Source organism: Phoxinus phoxinus, assembly GCF_949152265.1.
Source record: "Phoxinus phoxinus genome assembly, chromosome: 2".
Lineage (NCBI taxonomy): Eukaryota > Metazoa > Chordata > Actinopteri > Cypriniformes > Leuciscidae > Phoxinus > Phoxinus phoxinus.
In genome coordinates, this window is record NC_136877.1 from 19392343 (window position 1) to 19416520 (window position 24178).

Here is a 24178-nt window from a genome sequence, read left to right on the forward strand (position 1 = left end):
CCTGCATGTCTGATATCTACCGTCATCACAACAGACCTAGACACTATTTCTCTTGGGGTAATTAATTAAATTCCTGAGGGTTTACATTAGTACACACAGTCACAAACACATACTTCTATGAGGTATGTGCTCCAGGCTAATATAACTGTGATTCAATTGAAAATAAGGTTTTTATGCGGGTAGGGTACTCTATAATATTCGTGGCCATAAGTATAACAATGTAAGTCTATTTAATTTATTCTGTTAGGCTATATTGTCTATCAGGCAAAAAAGTGTAAGCCTGATCACTTAGAAACATAGTAACACATTCCTCTACTAATCAAACTGCACTAGAGGTGTAATTTAATAGATAAGTTGTCTAAGTTTAATACTTAGAGTAAGGGGTCTGTTTAAATTATAATCAAAATGAGCAATGGTAATAATTTCCTTTGCAAACATGAATAATAAAATCTCCAGATGACTGTCTGTTAGGATCCTTGTGAATAAAGCAGTTAAGATCCACATACTGTAATTGCACATATTCTCATGTGTCTCTGATGGGACCCCAGACACTGTTGTGCTTATCTAAGGTCAGAGTGGCCTCTTTTACGAATAAAATGGCAAGAGTAATGTTTTAATTTAACTGAAACTATTCTCTGAAGCCTTGCATCGTCCAACTGGTATCTCAGATCATGCAGGAAATTGTCCCCAATGGAAATGTAGGTCACTGTATTGAGATGGACTGAGCTGCTTGTTTTGTGCCATTCTCAGAGGAACTGAAGGAGTTCTTTGTGTCATTTCTAGTCTGGTCTGACTGCTTTCACAATGTGATGGGTGCATTTCAGGATACTGGTGTAAATACACTCTAGTGAAATGACCCATTTTGTAGTGGAGGACACAAGAAAATTGCTGAAAGTGCAAAAAAAAAAAAAAAAATCCTTTATTAAAGACATGTACAGGTGGTGAGCAAAATATACACAAATGCATACCTTCTCCTGTCTGAAGTATGTTTATCTCTGCCTAGTCATGCCTTTATTGATTTTGTTTGCACTTCTCATTGATTCTACTATCTCTCATTCAGAGTTTCTACAGTATAATGCAAACATACTGAACAAATGAATGACTTGCAGGTTTGGGCAAAACTCAGAGTTTAGAATTTGACAACTTGTCGGTTCATGAGATTCCACACAGGAATCATTGTTTTTCGGAGAAAGAAGTACTTGAGGAAAGAGATGTAAACAAGATGTAAATCTTATGGTATTTTTTAAAATAATTACGGTATTTTTGAGCTTTAGTACCATAGACTGTTAAAAAAGATGGACGACGTTCCTTCGCTTTCTTCCATTGGTAAGAACTGAAGCCGCCACGGCCCCGATTTGGCGCTGACATCTTGGGACTTGAGTCTGCGCTGTAGCGATCTTGGGACCAGACCTGCGCAGTAGTGAGCATGAAGTAAAGCCGCGAAATCAATGTCCCGCCTTTACTCTCGCAGAATGCACTCTCCCTGCACTTTTCAAGTGACCTATGTCTGCTCCGTTCCTCCGTTCTGCTCCAATTTTTATGTCAGTTGATTGCAGTACGACAAGAGGCTTGTTAAAATAAAGTAAGTACTATCTCGTCAGTCCTCCGAAGATCCCGAAAAAAAGTTTGTTGGTGCATCAGTGACTACTTGCTCAGAGAACCTGTCAATCATGACGTTACACCACAGTAACTAACTAAAAACTTATTTAAAAAGCAGACAACTTATCAGCGTGATAAAAACAACAGCAAATGGCAGAAACCACCTTTTGAAAAAAAGATATTTGAAGTGTAATTTAATTGTTTAGTTGGTCTCACGTCCCGTTGAATAACATGGGGAGGCGGGGTTTATGACCTATACTAGGACCAGCCACCGAGGGGCGATTGAGACGTTTTGGCTTCACTTATCAGGTCAAAAACACCTTTAACTTGTGTGTAGTAATACCTGAATGTTACATTTAGTCTAAATCACAATTCATAATGGAAAATTAAAAGCATTATTAAAAACTACACTTTTAGTAAATTTCTTTGAATATCCTTTTTATTTTAATTCCACTTTAAAATTCAAATTTTGCATCCTGTTTGCTATTGCTAACTCAATTCAAATTCATTAATGGATTTGCAGTTTCAGTAGATCTCTCAGTTAATTTCCGAATGGCTTGTAACCCTGATGATTTGGGGTTGTGATATGTTTAGAACAATATAACACAGGTATCACATCGTGGAGCCTGAAAACACGCCAAGCACTCAGCTGTGACATCCGTTGGCATGATGCTAAAAAGGGAATGACATGAAGGTGCTAAGACCCACTACAGAGGATGATAAAGACACACTTTATAGTCCACCTGTGGTCCCTAGATTACATGCCCTTGATCTCTACACACACACACACACACACACACACACACTCACACACACACACACACACACACACACACACACACACACACACACACACACACACACACACACACACACACGCAGTCCATAAAAGCAGATATTTTCTTATATAGTTTCAGTGTGCTGCTTTTCTCCTTTTGTAAAGCTCATGTTACATTAGTCTGTTCATTCTTTTCTGTATTTATAGCTGGCTGCATCAGAATGTCTCAAATGTCCACTGTACACGCTGTCATTTTACTAGTGAAACAGACTGTTCAAACATCTGTATCAGGTTTATTTACATCGGTTGCTTTTGTGTCAGGCATCAAAAAAAGCCAAGAGAGAGTATAGCTGTGTGTATTCATTGGAAGACTGGATGAAAAACTGGCTACTGCTCAAGTCTATCACAACAACATATTGCCATGGTGTTAAACTTTCAAGGTGCATGAGAGGCATTTTACAGTCACACCGAAAAAAAAATGGTGTTGAAACAATTTTCACCATTTTGCTAGTAGATTTTATAAACAGTTACAAAAAAGACTGAATGCTTTTGTCCATAACTGCTGACTTATTTATTTGTTTTTTAGAAACATGTTTTCATATATGTATTATGAAAGCTTGAAGTGGTGCTGTTAATGTTTGAAATGAAGGGATGTTTTTGATGAAAGGAATAGGGGCAGCCTCTTATTTCAGGGACTTTCCCTTTTCTTCAGGGTCAGAGAGAGAGAGAGAGAGAGAGAGAGAGAGAGAGAGAGAGAGAGACTATTGCTCTGCAGGTCTTACATCTCGTCTCTGTAAAGAAGACCAACGCAGAAAGATACTGAGTGCATACAAAGGGTGTGTTCTATGAAAAAAAAAAAACTGTCACTTCTCTGTCACTAAACAAACAACCTCATAAACCATATAAAGCAATAGAGAAAAATGTCATACTGACACACTCTCAGTTCCTTTATCTCTAACTTCAATGACTGGCTCTCAACACTTCTACAGTATCTGACAGAGACATCACTTTCTTTTTGATCAGACCCAGAATTCCTCAAAATGTTTTCTTATGCTTTTACCGTGAGTATTTCAGGAATGGCACTAGTATAATATCAGCTGTTAATACACAATATTTTCTTCTCTCACAGCTTTTCAGCAAGTATCGCCGCAATAATTTTTTTTTAGATTTCTATTTTAAATATATGCTGCTCTTTTGAACCTTCTATTCATCAGAGAATCTTGAAAAAACGGATCACCGTTTCCACAAAAATGATAAGCAGCAAAACTGTAAACATTGATAATAATAAATGTTTCTTGTCCACCTTAGACCCGCAGGGACGGAGTGATTGACAGCTGCTGTCAGACTCGCTAAGATGGAGAGTGACTGGAGTGATGCAAGTAGCTTTGCAACAGAGCGGTCATTTGAAGTCGAGGACTTTTTTCTCCACTTTCACCTGAAGTGGAGGAATTGTCTGTGGACACAGAGCCATATTAATTTGAGCCGCTGGCTCAAACTGCTGTGTCGCATCGCATTAACATTGCATTAACTCCCGCATCGCGATCGGCATCCGACGATGCTAGCGAAGCAGCCGCGCAAGAGAGAATGGGGCCAGTATCTGAGTGGATTATTATTACTATTAACCTACGTTAAGTATATTTTGCCGCTATGTGAAAAAAATATCCACCAAAACGCGCCGGCGGTGGTGGAGTCCATGCAGGAAGAGCAGCGTTTGGCACACAAGTGCATGCAACCACTGGCGCCTAATTTCAAAGTCTGGTGGAAAGTTATGCAGTCCAGCAGTGCTGTTGCAACCAGTAACACTGCACCTACGTAGCATCCTGACCACTGTACTAAATACAGATAAATCTTCGCTAACTTGAAGCTATCCTAACTGATGCAATACCATGCTACTAACTAACTTTGCTTCTAACAATACTACACTAACAACTATGCTAATTAACTACCTAGGCTACACGAAATAATCTAATAACTATATAAATGCTATGCTAAATAGCTAAAATATTCTATCCTGATCGTTTTCAATACTCGCAATTCCAACTCCTGACTCGCTACAGTGGTTTTGACGAAACGATGGTTTTTATACTGCCAAGGGCGTGGTGAGCTGGAACCTGCTTATGTCACCTGCCACCGTTTACGTCACGTACCACCGCAAACATCCAATAGGAAAATTCAACTGCAGTAGCCACCGTTCAACCTTATCAACTGACACCGAGGGCAGCACCATATATTGTAGAATTAAAACACTTTATACCCAAATGTCAAAAAAGTTACTCGAATCAATGAACAGCACTAATAAAGCCCCATTCTTACAGATCATTAACTAAAAAAAAGTTAGTTTAGGGTATAGTTACCCTTTAAAGCAGTGGTGAGAAAAGCTAAATCAAGCCACCTTTTATTGAGATTCTACTCTCCACTGTGGGTAAAGTGGGCTGGAGTGCTAGATGAGTCAGCGTATGCTTTGAGGTTAGTGGTAATCCAGCTCTGCGGCCCCCCCCCCCCCCAAAAAAAAAAAAAAACAGGTGCGTTCTCAAGGGCCGCTTATCCGGCTTCACAAACCGCTAGAGTTACACATTCTGTAGCTGTGTTGCCATGTGCTGCACTTCCGCTATAACTCTCTCCAGCTAATTGATTGTGGATAGACTGAAGGCTTAATTATTCCACTGGTGCCTAAGCTGTGGTCAAAGGTTAAATCAATCATGCTCTGATGTCATCTCTTTGGACAGTGAGCGAGGTGAGCTGTCATAATAATGCTGGAATACCGTGTTATAGTGGAGTTTTATAATTCAATTCAATCTACCATTATGCTCAAATGCATCATGCTGGATGCCGCATATTACATCCATATAACACTATACTGCAGGTCACACAAGCCCCTTTCATACAGAGATTCCGGAAAACGCACTAATAACATGTCCTGGGATTTGTCCTGGGATCGTTTAATTTTGGTTCATTCACACTACCAGTGATTTTCTGGAATCTGTGCGTGCGTTCACACACATCCCGCAAAGATCCCGTAAAGACACGTGACATCAGGATGTGACTTGTAATGTTCGTGTCGCAAACGTTATATTGTTGAGGTAAAACAGGGGAAGAGTTTGCATTGCTTTGAACAACATGGCAGCTGATCCGGCATTAGATGTTGATGTGCAAACTTTCGTCCTTAATTCCTTTGTTCCTTGAAGTACACAAACTTTCTGGTGCGCACAAAACAAGAGGAATGAGGCCATTGGAAATATGGGTATCGGTTCGCATCCAAATTAACTCTGTTGCGGTTCAAATTAAATTTGAACACAACACTGACCAAAGACATGTAAACGAACCAAATATGGGACATAATGCTGAAGCATACCTGTTTTTTCTTGTCATAGTCGCAATGTTGCCCATCACAGTTTGGTACAGGCATCAGAACCATGTCTCCTTGCAGCACTTCTTTATATGTATGTGTGACAGAGGGATTCCTTCCTTTTGTCTCCTTAACAAGCTCTACACGAGTTCTCAGCTGGTCAAAACACCATCATATGTAGGCTACGCACATTCAACGAGCGCATTTATCCCAGCACACAGCATTGTTTTGGATGTTCGGTAAGTTCCGTCGCAAAATATACACAATAAAAAGCTGACCAATCAGGTTGTGGATGTATCCCTATGCCTTTAGGTTCGGTGTTAAAATGCCAATAAGCAGACCAGGACTAAATTATTATTATTCTTTTTTGGTACGGACCAAACGTACCAAGCGAACCGAACTACAGGTGTGAACACACCCTTGATCTGCCACATTCTCATTGAAATATAATGTTTCAGCTACTTGTAATGCTACTGCACCATCTGTACCTTCTCAATCTCATGAAATTGTAGGCCTATGTCGACTTGCCATCAGACCGCTGTTGAATAAGTGGCAGAATTTCTTCAACAATTGAACAAATAAAGCCCAGATGCTCTTGTGGGAAAATTGAAATTCCTAGACTTAAGACTTAAAGGGGTGGTAAAATGGCATTTTAATAAATCTCTGATGTCCCCAGAGTGTGTGTACAAAATACCCCACAGATATTTTTATATAGCATGTTACAGTTGTCACTTTTTGAGGGTTTGCAAAAACGCACCGTTTTGTGCCTGGCCCTTTAAATGCAAATGAGCTGCTGCAGAGGGCGGGGTTTCAAGAGCTTGCGTGTATTAGCAGCTGCGATTACCTCACGCAGACACACTAAAATGACAAAAACTGTTCTGCCTTTAATGTTAAAACAGAGTCAGACAAAGATGGAGAGACTCAAGAAGAAGTGACAAAATGTCGAATGCAACAGGACGTCTCTGAATGGTTCTCTGAACTATCTTCAATTAGCATATTCTGTCATGGTAATCTATAAGTCGCTCGTATAGGAACTGTTGTGAGATGCACACAGAGTGACATTTCCTATTGCATGTGAAAAGATGGATGTTAAAGTTTGAGCTGACTCACAAATGTACTCTTATACAACAACTTTTCCTCTTCTCAACATGGACTGTGTGTTCTCGGGGGCGGGGTTTATGTACATTTTAGGCTTGCTGATGTCACTAACCCTGGAGGAATGTCGTGTCCGTTTGTTGTAGTCCTTTAAAAAAAAGCAAATATCATCCTTTGCTTTGAACTTTGAGCGTTGTAACTTTGCAGATGTTGTTTATGCTCAAACAGCAACATTACCCACTAACTAAAGTTAGAAAAGTGAAATCATACTTTACCACCCCTTTAAGCTAAAATGGAAATCAAAAATAAGTGAAACTGTAGGCAGATTTTATAAGGTCTGATTGTGTATTATAGCTCATATTGTACCATAGGTGATGTATTTCCCTGTATAACTGCTGAAGTCATATTTGTGTTGGTGGCATTTTAGAGAATCTGTGGGACAGTTTGCAGGAAGTGGTTCCAAACAAACAGGAAGTCACAGTTCTTTAACACAGGAACCCGAGAGGGTAGCCTACTCACAATATTCATGATGTTACTGAACCCAACAATGATGATTTTATTTCGAGAAAAGTCAGACTAATAAAGAACTGTTTGACTAGAGATGTTTTTCTTATGTCAACGTAAATGCAAATATCACAATAACCAAATGCTTTTAGTGTATACAAATGTTAACTAGGCATGTGTGTTTTTATATTTAGACAACTATTCCAAGTATGTTTTGTTTCTACAGTATTGCTTGTTTGCCCCCTTTTTTAGTATGAGACCACCGGACAGTATATTTAGGCCTGGTTTCACAGACAGGGCTTAGATTAGGCCTTAGTTTAATTAGGTCAAAAGGTCAGTGCAAGTTTCTTTCCGTTTCGACAGTTCAAACATGCATTTTAGTCTGGGACTAGGCTTAAGCCTTGTCTGTAAACCCGACATTACTGTCCTAACTTTACAGGTTTCCTCTTACACGTAACACCTAAACCAGCGGTTCACGCATCTGTAACATACTTTACTAAACACTCATCAGGTCATGTGACTTCATATCGTCCACCTCAATGCAGTATTTTAAATTCATACAGAACTCAACAGTAAGAATGGGATAAATCTTACAATACGTTTTTATGTCTTTTTTTTTAGAGACTGAATATTCTTGTTGCAGATTGTTCTTATTTAAATGTCACTACATTAACATTATGTTGCTAGCCAACATACTGTGGATGAAAACCTTGAGATGATCTTGAAATCATCAGTTAGAGTGGGTTGAAAATTAATAAACAACCAGTGACGTTTTGCATAATTTTTCATTAATTTCCAGCTGTTACTGTACACTAAATACCTATTACTTTATTAATGTAAAGAAAGCATTTTTGGTGCATAAAAAATCATTACTAAAAGTAAAATGTATAATCTTTAGTGGTGGGGCCAGAGAAACTGTTGGCAGGGAAAACACAAATCTTTCAAAATCTAGCAATCAAAGTAATGAATTACAGGCCTTAGTCGACTTGCTATGACCCCTTTGACTTTTTGACTGTCAGTTCAGACTTCTGCATTTGGCATTAGGTCATGAATTTGCGTGGGTGGACCTCCTTCCCTTCTGTCTGACTGATCTTATCAGAGAAGTTCCCTCAGCCAGCTCATCACTGGATGTCCTGTCTTTATGTTTAAGATGATCTCTACACATCATCTGCAAACACAAACGGACGATGTGTGGTTTTTCTTCCTCTCATGACTGCGCACTACTCTCTTTCCTCTTAGTGCAAACACTGATCTTCACTCTTCAGTGTTGCTTATACAATCACAGATAAGTATCTGCTCTAATTAAAACGGGCTCTCTGCTTTGGTGGTTAGTCACTCAGATCTTCGGGTTTCACCTTCAATCCGCACATTCCTAATGTAACGGCGCACAAGCTCTGTCTCCTTTTCTGGAAGTCTGAACTACTGGATTGTGAGGCTTGTCAGATTTTGAGGGGGAAAACATATTTTAACACACTTATGCAATGTCATAAGCAGAGGATTATAGGTGCCCCGTACGTGGAGGAATACTATGCCTTTTTATGGAGGTTCAGAAAGACAGGAGGAAAGGGGATTTAATATACAATATTTAGTGAATGTGTTTTTCATACCCATGCATATAGAAAAGTGTCTTTCTGTTTTTATACTGGTATTGTGATTTGGTGATCTTGCTATTTTAAACCGGAAGCTTGGAAATGCAGAACATTTGTGTGTATAACAGGACATTTTTAAACAAAAAAACAGTCTTTTTTTTTTTGTGCAGTTTAAGATTTGGATTGAGTAACATGCATATTGTGTGTTTGATCTATGCATGAACTACACCAAACTCTTAAAAATTAAGCTCCCAAAAAGAAAATTTATCAAACTGAATTTTCTGAATCATTTAGTGTGCCTAAAGTCCACACCTTTCTTACAGTCAACCACAAGCTCGCATTCAGATCTGCCTCCATCGAATCATCAACGATGGATAGAACCAATCCCATGCCCTAATTTTTTTTAATAATACATTTCATTCCACATTACAATATGGAAGAACATATCTGTTACAGTATATTTTCTGTAATCAGAACTTTAATATTACAAGGTATATTTTTGATATATGTGACCCTGGATCACAAAATCCAGCCAACAATGTATGTCTTTGTATGGGTCAAAATTATTGATTTTTCTTTTATGACAAAAATCATTAGGATATTAAGTAAAGATCATGTTCCATGAAGATATTTTGTAAATTTACTACCATAAATATATAAAACATTTATTTTTTGTGAGTGCAGCACAATCGCGAACATAAATGGACAACTTTAAAGGAGATTTTCTCAATGTTTCGATTTTTTTGCGCCCTCAAATTCTAGATTTTTAAATAGTTGTATCTCGGCCAAATATTGTCCTATCCTAACAAACCACACATCAATGGAAAGCTTATTTATTCATGGATCAATTAAAAAAATGATTCATGTGACTGGTTTTGTGGTCCAGGGTCACATGTAAGTTTAATATGTTTTAATGTTATCTTGTGCAGTTGATGTGGATTGCTGAATTTGGTTGTATAACTTTTACAGTAAACATGAAGTAATTAAACTTCAAAAGCAACATGATTGTTTTATAGTTTGTCGACATGTTGTGATATTATAAGCATGAGAAAACAATGGAGATCCAAAACTAACAGAGATCCCTGATCCAGAACTGGTAGGCTACTATTCCCGTTCTATGACAGCATCTCGGAGCGGAGTTTGCTGGGAAAGACACATGAGACATTCCTGTTTCTCTCAGAGTTTTTCTCTCTTTCTTCGTGGTAATGTTTGCAGCGAGGGGATATATACTGAAAGATGCATTTCATTACATTTCTTGTTTGACTGGACTTCTCACCCTCTCAGCTTACGTTCTCTAGAGAGGCCCAGTGTGGGTGTTGGACAGAAAGAGATCATCTCACACTAGCCTGTCAGCTTTCTTTTTGGTTTCACATTCAGAAACTCTTTGAGTGCTCATATCACATTTAATTCAACTCACATTGTTTCTATCCTGACATACTTCCTCTGAAAGCCGATGGAAGTGAGAAGCTGTGTGTTTCAGCAGTGTGCCGGCTCCTGTTCAAGCGAGACATCCAACAGTAATCCGAGTGTCCCAGGCACATATCGGATCTCTCACAGTTTGCATTTACTTTACATGTTGCTTTCTCTCTTGCAATTCTGTAATTACCAGTTAGATTAAAAGGGCAGTATTACTTGGTTGTGAAAACGTTTGTCAATGTTGTGTGTGTGTGATTACATTCTGAACTGAATGCAAATTTATTTTACATTTAGCCCTATCATTATCTAGAGAGATGCATACACTGTCTGAAAAAAATATGCAATATTTGTACCTTTAGGGCAGGGCTGGGCAACTCTGGCCCTCGTGAACCATTTAATTCCACACTGTAAACACGAACAAGTTGGCAAAACTCAAAACATTTAAGTCATTAAACATTAAATTTAAGTAAGCAGAACTAGCAGATTTTTATTTTGTACTTATACATTTGAATCGTTCATAACTTGAAATGTTGGAGTACACAGATTCATACAATTAACGTAAAACTTTCATGTAATCTCAATGTGAACACATTTATTAGTATAAACTTAGTTAGCTTTAACAAGCTAATTGCTAACATACTAATTTGCTAACATATTAGAAATAGTATGTTATACAGAAGCACTGGTTGTATGAGTGCAACAATGAAGGAGCAGTATTATTTGCTCTCAAATCAAGCTGCATGCACCACTTGTCACCATGATGGTAACTATCCTAAAACCAACATTAACATACATTTTTCTAAATTAGCATGACAAAACATTAATCACTAAATCTCCCACTTAACATTAATCTTGCCCCAAAAAAACCCATTATATTACACTTAATTTTAGCATTTACTCTACCTTTCGAGTGCCATCGGCAAAAGCATGCTGGGAAATAGACATCCCAGCCGTTTCAGTTAAACTTAAGTTCGTCTAAATTAAAAGAAATAATTTCATAAAACTCAAAACAATGAAACCGTTCCGTTTACTTAAAATATATAAGTTCTGTGAACTTGAAAAAAAAGAAAGTGCTAAATACTCATAAAAGTTAATTTGACTAAACTAATTAGTTTAATTTAAGTTTGTCCTACTCAAACCAATTAATTATTTTGAGCGTTAGGGTTTACAGTGCAACCCTGATCAAACTCATCTACCTGTAACGTTTTAGTAATCCTGGACTGGAACTGGAGCTGGTCACAAATGAACTAAAACTATTAGGCTACTTGCCTCACAGACATGAGAAATAGGCAAATAGAAAGCTTGAAATACTCAAAAGTCGAACTTTTAAATGAACCAATTCGAATCGAAAACAAATACTCTCTGATGATGTAATCCAAATGAAAGGTGCATTTCTCTCTATAGGCTCATTGCAGAGAACTTCATCTTCTCAGCCAACACTGACTCAGAAAACACTAGTTTATTAATAAACAATTATAATGTGTCCTTGCTAATTTTTTTCCGACACATTCATAATCATTAGGCTACTTTTTCCATTGCTTTGGGGCAAGCTTTAAGCAAGCTTACTTTTTTTAAAACTATACCCAACCTTAGTTGTACCCCTAAAGTTAAAATTTTGAGTGTATAAGCAGCATGAATATTATTAATATATTATTATTATTCATTTAATAAAATATTTTAGAATGTATTATTTTATTAAAAAAAAATGAAATGAAATGTACTTAATTATTTTCATTCTAGTGACCTATTTTTAAAGTATTGTGACCTATCCAAGGGACCCAGAATTTGAAATCTGTACACTGCATTAGACATTTATATTTATATGATGATATATTTATGTAGACATTTGTCGCTCTTGAATGGGTATTTATATACTAACTTTTTTTGTGTCATTTTTCAGTTAAGGCTGCAACTGATTTCCTTCACCATTAAAAATAGACTGAAGAATAATTGATCAGACGGGGATCTGTGGCATGTCATTCGTAGCTTAAGTTAAAAGTGGCTTTTGAAGATTTTTTGAGGACTCTATAGTTTCTCTTGCCTTTATATCATGGAAAGAAAGTTTTAGCAAGTGGCGGTTTATCTTGTATCTGTAACTTGTGCCTCCTGCCTCTGTCATTTCAAAGGTTTGTGTGTGTGTGTATTTCTCATGGAGGCCCGTACTGTTCTTTGTCTTTTAGATAAACCACTTCCTGACAACTGGAAACAAAAATCTATTTATAGCTTTGCGTGTCCTAATTTCACTCATTTTGTTCTTCAGGACTATTTTTGCTATGTGGTTTTATTTATTCTCCCCCTCACTGTGTCACGTCCTCCCACATACGTACAGTATAAGGTGAGGTTTGTTAGTAAGTTCAGCAATGTCACTTGAATGAAAAGTAACCTGCACATCATCAGCAGTCTTTTTTGTTTTCTTTGCTAATCTAAACATGTTGTTAAAAATGTGTAATGATACTTACAGTGGACTCCAAAAGTAGGACATTACTATTTGAAATGCTCCTATTTTGAATCCTTTTTTAATTTAATACAATTTGTCATTACACATGACCAACTTAACAATTTTTCTGAAAAGTAAACACATTTCAGAACGTTAAATGACAGCGCCACTCGAACTGCATGAACTTTTGCGTCCAACTTGATGACCATGTTCTCCATGGAGCATATTGTGCTTGGAATGGAAGCAAGAATATGTACAGCATAATAACAGTTTTCATTTTTCCACAATCTTTTTCATGTTTTAATCAAACAAACCCCCAAATTTTCAAAGTTTGGAGCCTACTGTTTGACAAACAGTATTTGTAATTGTTAGACATTACTTGTCACAGTGTTTCTGTGATGTCACCCATCAGCACAAGTGAGTTCTATGCAAAAAACCACACATGGAAATGAGGGTGGACAGGGACATCTGGCACACAAATATGATTATGCAATCCGATGGGGGAACACATGCAAATCATAATGCAAATACTAAGAGAAGACCTTTTTTTTTGTTTAATTTTGTTTAGCAGTATTTTGCATTTTGAATTATATTGAGAAGGGTTCAATTTGCTTCGTCACCTTACATATAAAGATGTACTCATTCTACTTAAGTGGGTTAAAATAACTTTTAAAATTGCATTTAATGTTGACTATAATACATTTCATGTAATCGTAAATAACATGCAATTAAAGGCATAGTTCACCCAAAAATTAAGATTTTGTCATAATTTACTCACCCTCAAGTAGTTCCAAACCTGTATGAGTTTATTTCTTTTGTTAAACACAAAATAATATGTTTTGTTGGTAACCAAACAGTTGATGGGCCCAACTGACTTCCTATTTCCCCCCAATATGGAAGTCAATGGGGTCCATTTAAGTATATTATTTCCGTAGTAAGTACTCTTTAAAAAAAATAAAAGTGTACTTCTTTTTCACAACAGAACGAATGGCTCCCTGGAGTTTGAGAAAAACAAATTTAAGGACAAAATGTTTGTTTTCAATTTTTTTCTAAATGTTATTGTGAAGTGTTATTTACAATTTACAAATAACTTTACAAATTGCAATATTTCAACAAATTTACAAATTAATTTAAATTAAATTTAGGCCCATTCAGTACACTTAATGCAATAGTTAGTAGAATAAAGATTCTTAATAATAATAAGTCATTTTTTGAGATGATATTTTAATTATTTGATTTGCCTTTAGTAGAGTAACAATATATATATATTTTTCTGTGTGCATAATATCATACTTTTCTGTTTTCTCATATAGTATACATTGGTCTTTATACAAGCAAATATATGGCTGCCTTTATATTTTGGAAGAATATCATATATTTAAATATTTTTTTCTGTTTAATCTGTCTGTCTCTTGGGAAATATTCTTGGGCTTCTCAGTTCTCAGTGATGTGCGCTGGTTCATCCAATCAGGGCTCTTTCCCAGTAATAGTTTGTTCAAACAGGATTGATTCGTCTTCCTACACACGTCTTCTCTTAAATAAGAGCCAGGATGTGATCCAACCGAATACCAGCAGCATTTGCCATATCAACAGTCTGCAACCTAATAAGCGTGTCAAGACCAGTGAAAGCACACCACTGTAAACAGAGCCTACAGATGCCCAGACATACACATGCTCACACGTACAGACAGTTCGATAAAAACTTGATGAGTAATATTATCATTTAGCAACCAAGAGTAGAAAGTCTTGTTTACACAGGCATGCAAATGGCCATGTCTGTCTGGGTGTGTAATCAACTTGGAATGAAGTGTGCAGAAAAGCAGAAGTTTAATGCTGAGTCTAATTATGTACAAAGGTTAATTGTGTATCTTTTCCTGCAGACCCGTGTTTGACAGTCATCCCTCCATGTATGAACGAAGCCGACCGCTACAGTTTAGAGGCGCTTCAGCACATTCACAAGCAGCTAGACGACGACAACGATGGAGGAATTGAAGTGAATGAGAGCGTGGAGGTGAGCATATGTCATTTAGACCTGGGGAATTGTGTTGTGCCTGTCATTTAATACAATAATGCATTTGTTGGAGTGGGGGGGGGGGGGGGGGGGGCATGTTTCTATGTGTGTGCATGCATTTTGTGAGGGGGTCGAGGGGGCTTAAAAACAGGTTAGTAAAGCTTAAACCTACCAGGGACCTCAAAGGGCAAAGTTGACATTGATTCTTGCCTGCAAGAAGAGACCATTGACATATGAGTACTTTTCCCATAGGGCTACTATATTACTGTGTGTGTGTGAGTGTTGGTTTTCATGATGAAAAATCCTTGCATAATTTGCTTCATGAGATGTTAAAGGCTTTATGTCACATGCATGTGTCACATGATGCATGTCTTCCTAAACGTGATCGAAACATGCAACACATTCTGTACCAGTTAAATATAATCTTGACTTTGACATGATTTATGTGCCGTACATGCTAATTTCCATTTTGTTTCACAGAAACAGTCCGTTTAGATGGATTATGTTCTATCTAAATAAAAATCTTTTTTTAATAAAAGGAATTCACAATCATGAATTTTTATGTGGAATTATAAGACTTCATGGATGTTTTAATTTACCATGTTATCACGAACTAACAATGAACATTTCGCAGCATTTATTAATCTAAGATAATGTTAATTTATGTATACTATTATTCATTTTTAATGCATGTTTGTTCATAATACGTTAAATATTTGAAACTGTAAATGTTAAAAATGTTTTAGTAAGTTTAAAATTGTACTTCAACATAGAATAATAAATGCTGATAAAGTACTGGTTATTAATGTTAGCTATTATATTAACTACCATTAAACCTTTTTGAATAGTTCAAATATCCACAGCCATTGTTAGAATTTATGAGGTGTGTGTGTGTGCACTTCAGCGATCCCTTACGTTACCCCATAAGATGGCAATATCTGAAATCCTTGTCCTTGTGGGGACATTTTTTGGTCCTCATGAGGAGAACAGCTTATAAAGTGATATTTGTTGAAAATGTAAAAAATGCAGAACGTTTTCTGTGATGGTTGAGGGGATAGAATATACAGTTTGTACAGTATATAAATCATTATGTCTATGGAATAACACACTCGACTCAAACGTGTAAATCCCACAATGCACCTCTCAGTTTGATTTGTCTCATTGCCCTACTGTAACCCTTGCACTACATGGATCTTATTTTATTTAGGCCTACATTTTTATTGCAACTGGAAGTAAACATGACAGGTTATAAATTGCTTTTTTGTCTTTTAAAATAATAGCAACATACTAATGCTTCACAAGAGGTAGTAAACTAGTGTCTTCTAGTTTTTCCACACTAAAATGTGCAGACTTCACCAGTGACCCTCACCATTGCCTTCAGGTTTGCTCACAACCACAAGATTAAAAGTGAAAATAAATGTTTTTTTTCCCTCTATTTACTTTCCTGTTTTTTTGTCTGTTCAGCTGTCTTTGATTTTAAGTGAGAATTTTTGTATATATACGTGAGGTAAGTGAGGACGTGTGTTTTGAGTATTGTTTCTGGTCATGGCAGGTGCTTCTGGGCTCAAGAACTGTTTCAAGAAGAGGCCCAAGAATTTCTCCTTACAGCCACTGAAAGTTGGTGTCCTCTTTCAGGACACAGCAGATTCCTCTGTGTGTGTGTGTGTGTGTGTGTGTGTGTGTGTAAGAGAGAGAGAGAGTGAGTGTGAGTAAAGATGTCTTGCCTCTCATTTGTTGGTTATGAGTATTTGAAGATAGCAACATCATTCACAAACAGAAAAGACAATCAAACTGCTGATTTACATAACCAATTGTTGTGTTCAGGTCATTTTGACCGGAGACGGAGAGGATTTTCTTTCTCCCAAAAATGTTTGTTAATGTTATCGCATTGGACTAAAACTTTCTGACTTTGCTCACACAGGGTTGACATTACTTCCCAAAATGTCCCCCTTGTTACACTTCATACAAAAAAATAGCTTATGGCCTGGCTTCACAAACAGGGCCTAGATTAAGCCAGGATTAGGCCTTAGTTCATTTAAGTAGCTTTTATAAACATGCCTTAGAATACAACATTACTGGTGTGCATTTTGGGACAAAACAATGGGACTGACATATTTTAAGGGATAATGACATTTTCCATCATGTATGTGCAGCACACAAATAAGCAGAACCACAGAGAGATACACAGTTTACACAGATCTGACCACAGAGAGCTTCACACTTATCTAGTTTTCTTTATTCTAATAGCTTTATTGTGCAATACAACTCCGCACTAGTTATGCATTCTTCTGGTCAAATGTTGTTGGCTCATTATGATCAATCACTTGGGGTTTTCCTTATTTGTAAGTCGCTTTGGTTAAAAGCATCTGAAAGTGAATTATTGTCATGTAACTCAATGGGTATGATATTCATGTGATGTTTCTCTTGTCTTTTTTTTTTTGCATTGAAAATATTTGCATGATATTAAAATATATTTTTTGAAACCTTTTAAGCCTCCGATATAGTCAAATAAAACATGATATGGCATGAACTAATTCATAAGAAGTCATTTTCCTATGGTCTGAGCGTGTTATCTTGTTATTCTTCTGCAGTTTATAATAGAGGACATGAAGCAGCACCAGACTAATAAACACAGTAATCTTCACCGAGAGGACCAGCACATCACAGTGGAGGAGCTGTGGAAGAGCTGGAAAATATCAGAAGGTAAAGAGAGATGGACTGGGACAACATGGGCTGGGTGGCGGATACAGCTTTGAGTGACAGAAAAAAAAATGTGTCCACTGGTAGATAGATTTTAGTTTACTGTTTATTCCGTAATATCATTGTGCAGGGCATGTGAGAGCAAAAACATGGAATAATTTGAAAATACTGAGCAGGATGTGTCCCAAACGAATCAAGATGAGAAAGGACTTGTTTTAACGTATTAGTGTCCCAACTTGCCACATCAATTTAGAATTCAGTTGAAGTTAATAAAACTTTAGCAACAAAATGGATTATCCAGAGTTTCATGTCAAATTCATGTAATACAATATATATTTTTTTCATTTATAGCAAAAACAACGGTAACACTTTAGGTTTCATTTGTTAACATAAGTTAACTACATTAGTTAGTAACAGTCTTCTACAGTCGTTTACAATGATAGTATTTTACTGTAATGTATTTCTGATCATTTGTTGAAAAAAAAATCATAGTTTGCAAAGAAACACTAACACTGCAATTTACGTGGGATTCATCGATCCTAAGAACACCGGTGCGAACAATTCTGTTGTTTAAGAACATGTCATCAATCCGACGTAGATTTTCTTAGGAAGTTTATTAATTACAAAGTTAAGAAAATTCTTAGGAATATATTGGTGAATGAGGCCCATTGTTCCCTGAATTTGTTCTAGTGTTTGTGCTGAGTTTGTAAAGTTGAATAAAGACTGTTATTATTATCTTCTACCACACAATATGTGACAATTAGTTAACAGTAGTTAATGCGCTGTGAACTAACAAGAACATGATTTATTTTATTAACAAAGGTTAATAATGCTGTAAGAATATACTGCTCATTGTAGTTGTACACAAGTTAACACAAGTCAATGTAGTTAAGTAATGTTAACAAATGAAACCTTATTGTAAAGTGTTACCAAAATAATAATAATATACACTACTGTTCAAACTTTTGTTTTTGAAAGAAGTCTCTTATGCTCATCTGGGCTGCATTTATTTAATAATACAGTATTAGTGTGAAATATTATTATAAATGTTTTATATTTTATTTTATCTTAATTTTAACAATATATGAATTGCTGTGATGGCAAAGCTGAATTTGTATTACAAATTCATAGAGATTATTTAATGAATAGAAAGAACAGCTTTTATTTGAGACATCTTTTGTAACATTATAAATGTTTTTACTGTCACTTTTGAGTGCGGCCGTCCTTGTATATAAAAGTATTCATTTCTTTTAAACAGAAATACAATTTTCTTTTCAACTTTTGAACGGTAGTGTGTACTGTTATTTTGATATAAAATGATACAAATTTGGTCACACGCATGTAGCGACTAGTATAAAAGGAATTTAATTGGACACAGTTACGTGTTTGGTCTCAGGGTTTCCTAGTGGTGATGTCATGAGAATCTGAATGGAGTGATGTCATTGAAGTGACTAATCTTGCACATGCAGCTCTAAACAAAGATTGTGTGTTACCCATTGAGCCTCTAATGCAGAGTGATGGCATCTTACAGCATCAGGCGGAGATGTAATCTGAGACACTGGGCTGTTGTGTAGTCTGGTTGTGTAGCCTGGTTTTCAGTTTGAGTATGAACTATGATAGTTGAGTCATTATATTAATTGGCAATAGATTTTGTTCACAACTAAGAAAATGACTGTCATGAGTGGCCATCTCCCTGTACAACACCTGTGCAGGTTCACCCCGTTCTCTTGATGTCAACTACAAGCTGAGAAATCACACTGTACAGTTGGGTCCTAAAATCTTGATGCAATTGTTTTCATTACATATTATACTGTCAACATAATTTGAACGAGTATCTCTATATCTCCATGGGATATGGAGTATCTCAGATGGAAAATTAAACAATTATATGTATTTGACTCAGGTTCTCATGTGGGGACAGGGAGCGCATGTAGATTGTGTTCTAACTTTGCAGGTTTGGTTTGATTAAAATGAACTGTGGTGCGGTTTCCAACTGAATCCTGGGGCCAAACTCAGGGAAATCCCCTTAAGAAAGAAGTTAAGACAATTATTAAGATAACATCTAAGCGGTTCTGAAGAATGCAATTCTTGAAGAAATTTCTAAGAAGTTCTCAAATATTTTCTGAAGAACTTCTTAATGTTTTTCTTAAGAAGAAAGCCACAGTCTTCCGTGTTATTTGATTGAAAGACAGGTATTTGCTGAAGAGTCAGTGAACTAAAACACCTCAAAGTCTGTCTTTTTGCGCTGCCTGTAGATTACGTATATCATAATAAGCGTGCAGTCGTCACAACTAGCTTGATGGGAGTTAATCATGCCGTTTTGAATGCGCTGTCAAGTTTAAATAGTTATTTTAAAAGAGCCCATGTCTCAAGATTCAGCAGTCTTTCCCATTCATTTGCGCTCCGTCTTTCTTGTGCTCTCTCTTTAGAGTGAATTCGTCCTGTATCTGTGCGTGCTGTCTCGCTAGTTTTCATTATCGATCGCTGTCACTCATCCACATGCTAGTAATTTGTATCAGCTAGTGTTATGTTATAATGCGTAATATTTGAAACGACCCAATACATTCATTGAACTTACCTTTGGGGATTTAAAACAGGTTGGAGGTTATCCTAACCTTATGAAGTTATTTATGATATTTTCATCTTAGGTTAGAAAATAAGAAGAAATTGGCAGTTAAGAAGCATTTTATTCTTTTTTTAAGCATTTTCAGGTGGTCTCGGTCAGCTTCCAAACTAACTTTTGACTGGTCTGCACATAAGCTCTGTACAAGTTCTCTGCTGGTAAAAATACCCCCATGTACAACAGGCACATTAACACCCAGCACACAGCATTGCTTTGGATGTTCGGAAAGGTCCGTCGTAAGATATATGGTGAATTCAGGTTGATTGGGGGCACTTTTTCCAAGTCATCTCAATGGCAAAAAATGCCACTCTGAATTTACCCTACGTCTTAAAAGCTGTTTTTTTTCTGTGTGTGTTAAAAAAATATAGTGTTAATGCCAAGTGAACCATGACAATACATATTTAATTATATATATATATATATATATATATATATATATATATATTGCCCCATGTCTTTTGCACAGTTTACTGACCAATTTATATAACACCCCCTGCCCTCACACTTACCACAGTAAAAGCACCTGTTGGAGTTTACACTTGTCCATCACCACAATTGGCACCTCTGTCACTGTTCATCACCCCTTTAATGACAACAACACTTGAGCTGCATGAACTCACACAAGTTTGTGTCAAACCTGATGTTCAGGCTGTTCTGCAGCATGATTTGTGATGATCCAAATGCTTCAATGGAAGAACATCTGACCATCTGTACAAAGAGCCACAATTGAATTATTAGTGATCTATAGAAATAGTGCAGAATCTGAAATATTTTTTTTCTTTATTCCTCATGACTTTTTACAGTTTAAGTTCAACCCCCTTGGGTCGGCGGTCGCGCCGGCGATACCAGCTCGCTTTTTTTCTTATCAGTGCAAAAGAGACTCAAAATACTCTGTCGATTTTGATCTTCCATATGTGTTTAACATCATTCAAAACTGTTAAATGTCTTCTTTTATTTATGTACAGTCATAATAAAGTCGCTGTGGACGCATTTGAACCCAGCTATATGATGTTATTCACTGATGTTCATACAGTAGTGGCTAAAAGCGATGTCTGGCGGAGATATTTGTTTTTTAATGACCCTACAAGTTTGAATAAACCATCAAAAAGTGTATATTGAAAATGAGGGAAGAACAAAACACTTAACTAAAAGGTATTTATCTGACAAAATTATTTGGGAAAAAATGCAAGCTACAGGTTTTATTTTACAATGAAAAAATACATTGAAAAACAAATAGCTCACAGGGAAAACATACATTGACTATAGCATATTCAGTTATTCATATTTCATTGGTTCTCTCTTTTGTTCATAATTTTCATTGTGTGACAGCCTGGTCAAAAAACGATTTCCGGACAATTTGACATGTTTCATTGTGTTATCACAAATCAAGCAATTGACCCCTTGAATAACTACACAATATGCTTACAAAATCTTTATAATAATATTTGAATACATTTTCCTAGGCCTGACATCTCTTTTCGCTACAGTATTTAGACCAAAGGCCACAGATTAAACGAATATACAGTACTAAATATTGAGCTCATGAATATTTTTTTTTCTATTTGTTGAAGTTTTCTGTTCAAAACATGTTAAAGGATTACAAATTTGTTTTTGAAATGTGTTAACATATGCATTTTTAAAATGTGTTTTTTCACCTCTGTCTTTGCTCTCAGTGCACAACTGGACACTGGAGGATGCCGTTCAATGGCTGAAGGAGTCGGTGGAGCTTCCTCAGTATGAAATAAACTTCAGAGATTTTAAAGTAGATGGCAACACGTTACCTCGGTAAACACTCATGCACTTTTGTCTTTCATTCCTAGACTCTCCAGTGACTTGTATTGTGTTTATACTGAGTTATAACAACTTTTCTACTCCTAAGCCCAACACATTTTTTTTTCATTGTGATTTTTAAGCCACACTTATTGTGACAGAACCTTATAGAGAGTTGAAACTAGTAGAAGTATCTTATCTTTCTCGCTAAAAGAGTGACACTTTACAATTAAGCTTCAGTTGTTAGCATTATGAACTAATAAAGAACAATACCACAGGATTTACTTATCTTAGTTAATGTTAATCTCAACATTTTCTAAAACAAAGGTTAACCTGTTAACATTAGATAATGTACTGTGAACTATCATGAACATTTGTATTAACTAACATTAAAGGGTAATACTAAATGTTGTAAAAATATCTTGCTCATTGTTCATGCATTTAATGCATTATTCAAAAAATTAGACCTTATTGTAAAATGTGCTAAAAATAAAAAAAGAGCCTATTAAGTATTTATTTTGTGTGTTTTTTAATCTGAATTTTTAGTAGTTATTCAATTCTAATACACCAATAAAAAAATCACCAACTGAGAGATTAACAGCAGCGCTTCCCCCTAGTGGTGATGACGTGTCAGTGCACAGACAGTGAAGACCTGCATAAGTGTGGGGGGCAAAGAAAGGTTTATGGTTTTGAGTTTCCCCTCACGGCCGCTTCTCCATGACTCATGAAATGATGTCACAGCATCAGATCACCTTTCACCTGCAGCTATGCCCAGTATGAGTGTGGCAGCACATGTGATCTTTCAGTCATACAGTACTCACTTCTTAAAATTAGTCCTTTGAGCTTGAACTTGCCATTCATAGACACACATACAGTCACATAGGCTATGCCTCCCCCCCACCCCACCCACCCACCCCACCCACACACATTATAGGATAGTTTTGCACTTACAGGGATTTGCTTTATTTGTATTACGAGATTTATTGCATTACACTTTATTTTGATGTTCCCCTTTAGACATTCTGTTGACTGTAAGTAATGTTGCCCCTACATGTCAACTACATTAGATCATTAGTAGACTGTCTGCATAAAATCTGCTAACACTTTATTTTGATGGTCCCATAACAGACCTTCTACTGACTAAGTAACTTTGGAACCCGAACCCCTTATTCTACTAATACTCATCTAATACTCTAATGAGTGTTAGTTGATATGTTGGTGCTACATTACTTAGAATTGTCTAAAGGGGACCATCAAAATAAAGTGTAGCCATTTATTGGATGTACTTATGTTGATTTGCACTAAACATTTCAAAGTAACGGTTGTTTGAGGGATCACAAACCATGATTCTTGGCTGATTTTGTGTGATCTTGACTCACATTCTTTCTCCTGACCTGCATTGTTTTTCCTTTCTGTTACAGACTAGCGGCCAATGAACCTTCGTTTATGTCTATGCAGCTAAAGATATTAGACCAACGACATAAACAGAAATTAAATCTAAAAGCATTGGACGCAGTGCTTTTTGGACCTCCACTACGTAAGTGCATTAAGACATGTTTAATTGTTTATTTAAAAAGGATAGTTCAGCCCAAAATTGACGTTGTTCCAAAACCATATGGCTTTGCTTCCTTGCAAAACAAATAATGTACTAGTTCTTTTTTCAATGCAGTTAAAATGTATGTTGTTCATATGACTACACTATACTGTAAAATATTATTTTTAGGTACAATTAACTTTGATGTTAAGGGCATTTCAATTTAAATTAGATTAAATTGACTTTAAAAACGAGTTGAATCTTGTATAACTTACATAGAAAGTTGAAAATTGCTTAACTTATTTTGATGAGTTAAAGCAATGTAAAAATATATGTTGTTATAATTTATTGATCAAATATTTTTTTACAGTGAGGTTTGGGATCAGTAGAGAAATGTATACTTTTATTTGGCAAGACTTTTATTTGGAGATAGATTAATACTTTTATATATCAAGAATGCATTAAATTGATCAAAAGTTGCAGACTTTTATATTGTAAAAAACTATTTCAAATAAATACTATTTCAAAAGTTCTTTTGAACTTTCTATCCATAAAAATAAAATAAAAAAATCCTTAAATAATGTATCATGGTTTCCAAAAAACAAGATGCTGCACAATAATACACAAAAATAATAACAATGAATGTTTCTTCAGCACTAAATCAGCATATTTTATTGATTTCTGAAGGATCTTGACACTGAAGACTAGAATAATGACTGCTGAAAACTCACTTTTGCCATCACAAGCATACATTTCTTTTAAAAACATATTCAAAT

General features: G+C 36.1%; 1 protein-coding gene across 4 annotated transcripts in view; it reads left to right on the plus strand.

The window, feature by feature from the left end:
* The window catches only part of stim2b (stromal interaction molecule 2b), a 45155-nt gene that overhangs the window by 13525 nt on the left and 7452 nt on the right, over window positions 1-24178 (plus strand). For all 4 annotated transcript variants that reach the window (XM_079590339.1, XM_079590338.1, XM_079590336.1 and 1 more), the window contains 4 exons: window positions 14645-14775; window positions 17367-17478; window positions 21772-21883; window positions 23290-23405. In XM_079590339.1, the coding sequence (XP_079446465.1) occupies window positions 14674-14775; window positions 17367-17478; window positions 21772-21883; window positions 23290-23405 (442 nt within the window). In that variant the 5' untranslated portion in view covers window positions 14645-14673. The remainder of the gene's footprint in view (window positions 1-14644; window positions 14776-17366; window positions 17479-21771; window positions 21884-23289; window positions 23406-24178) is intronic.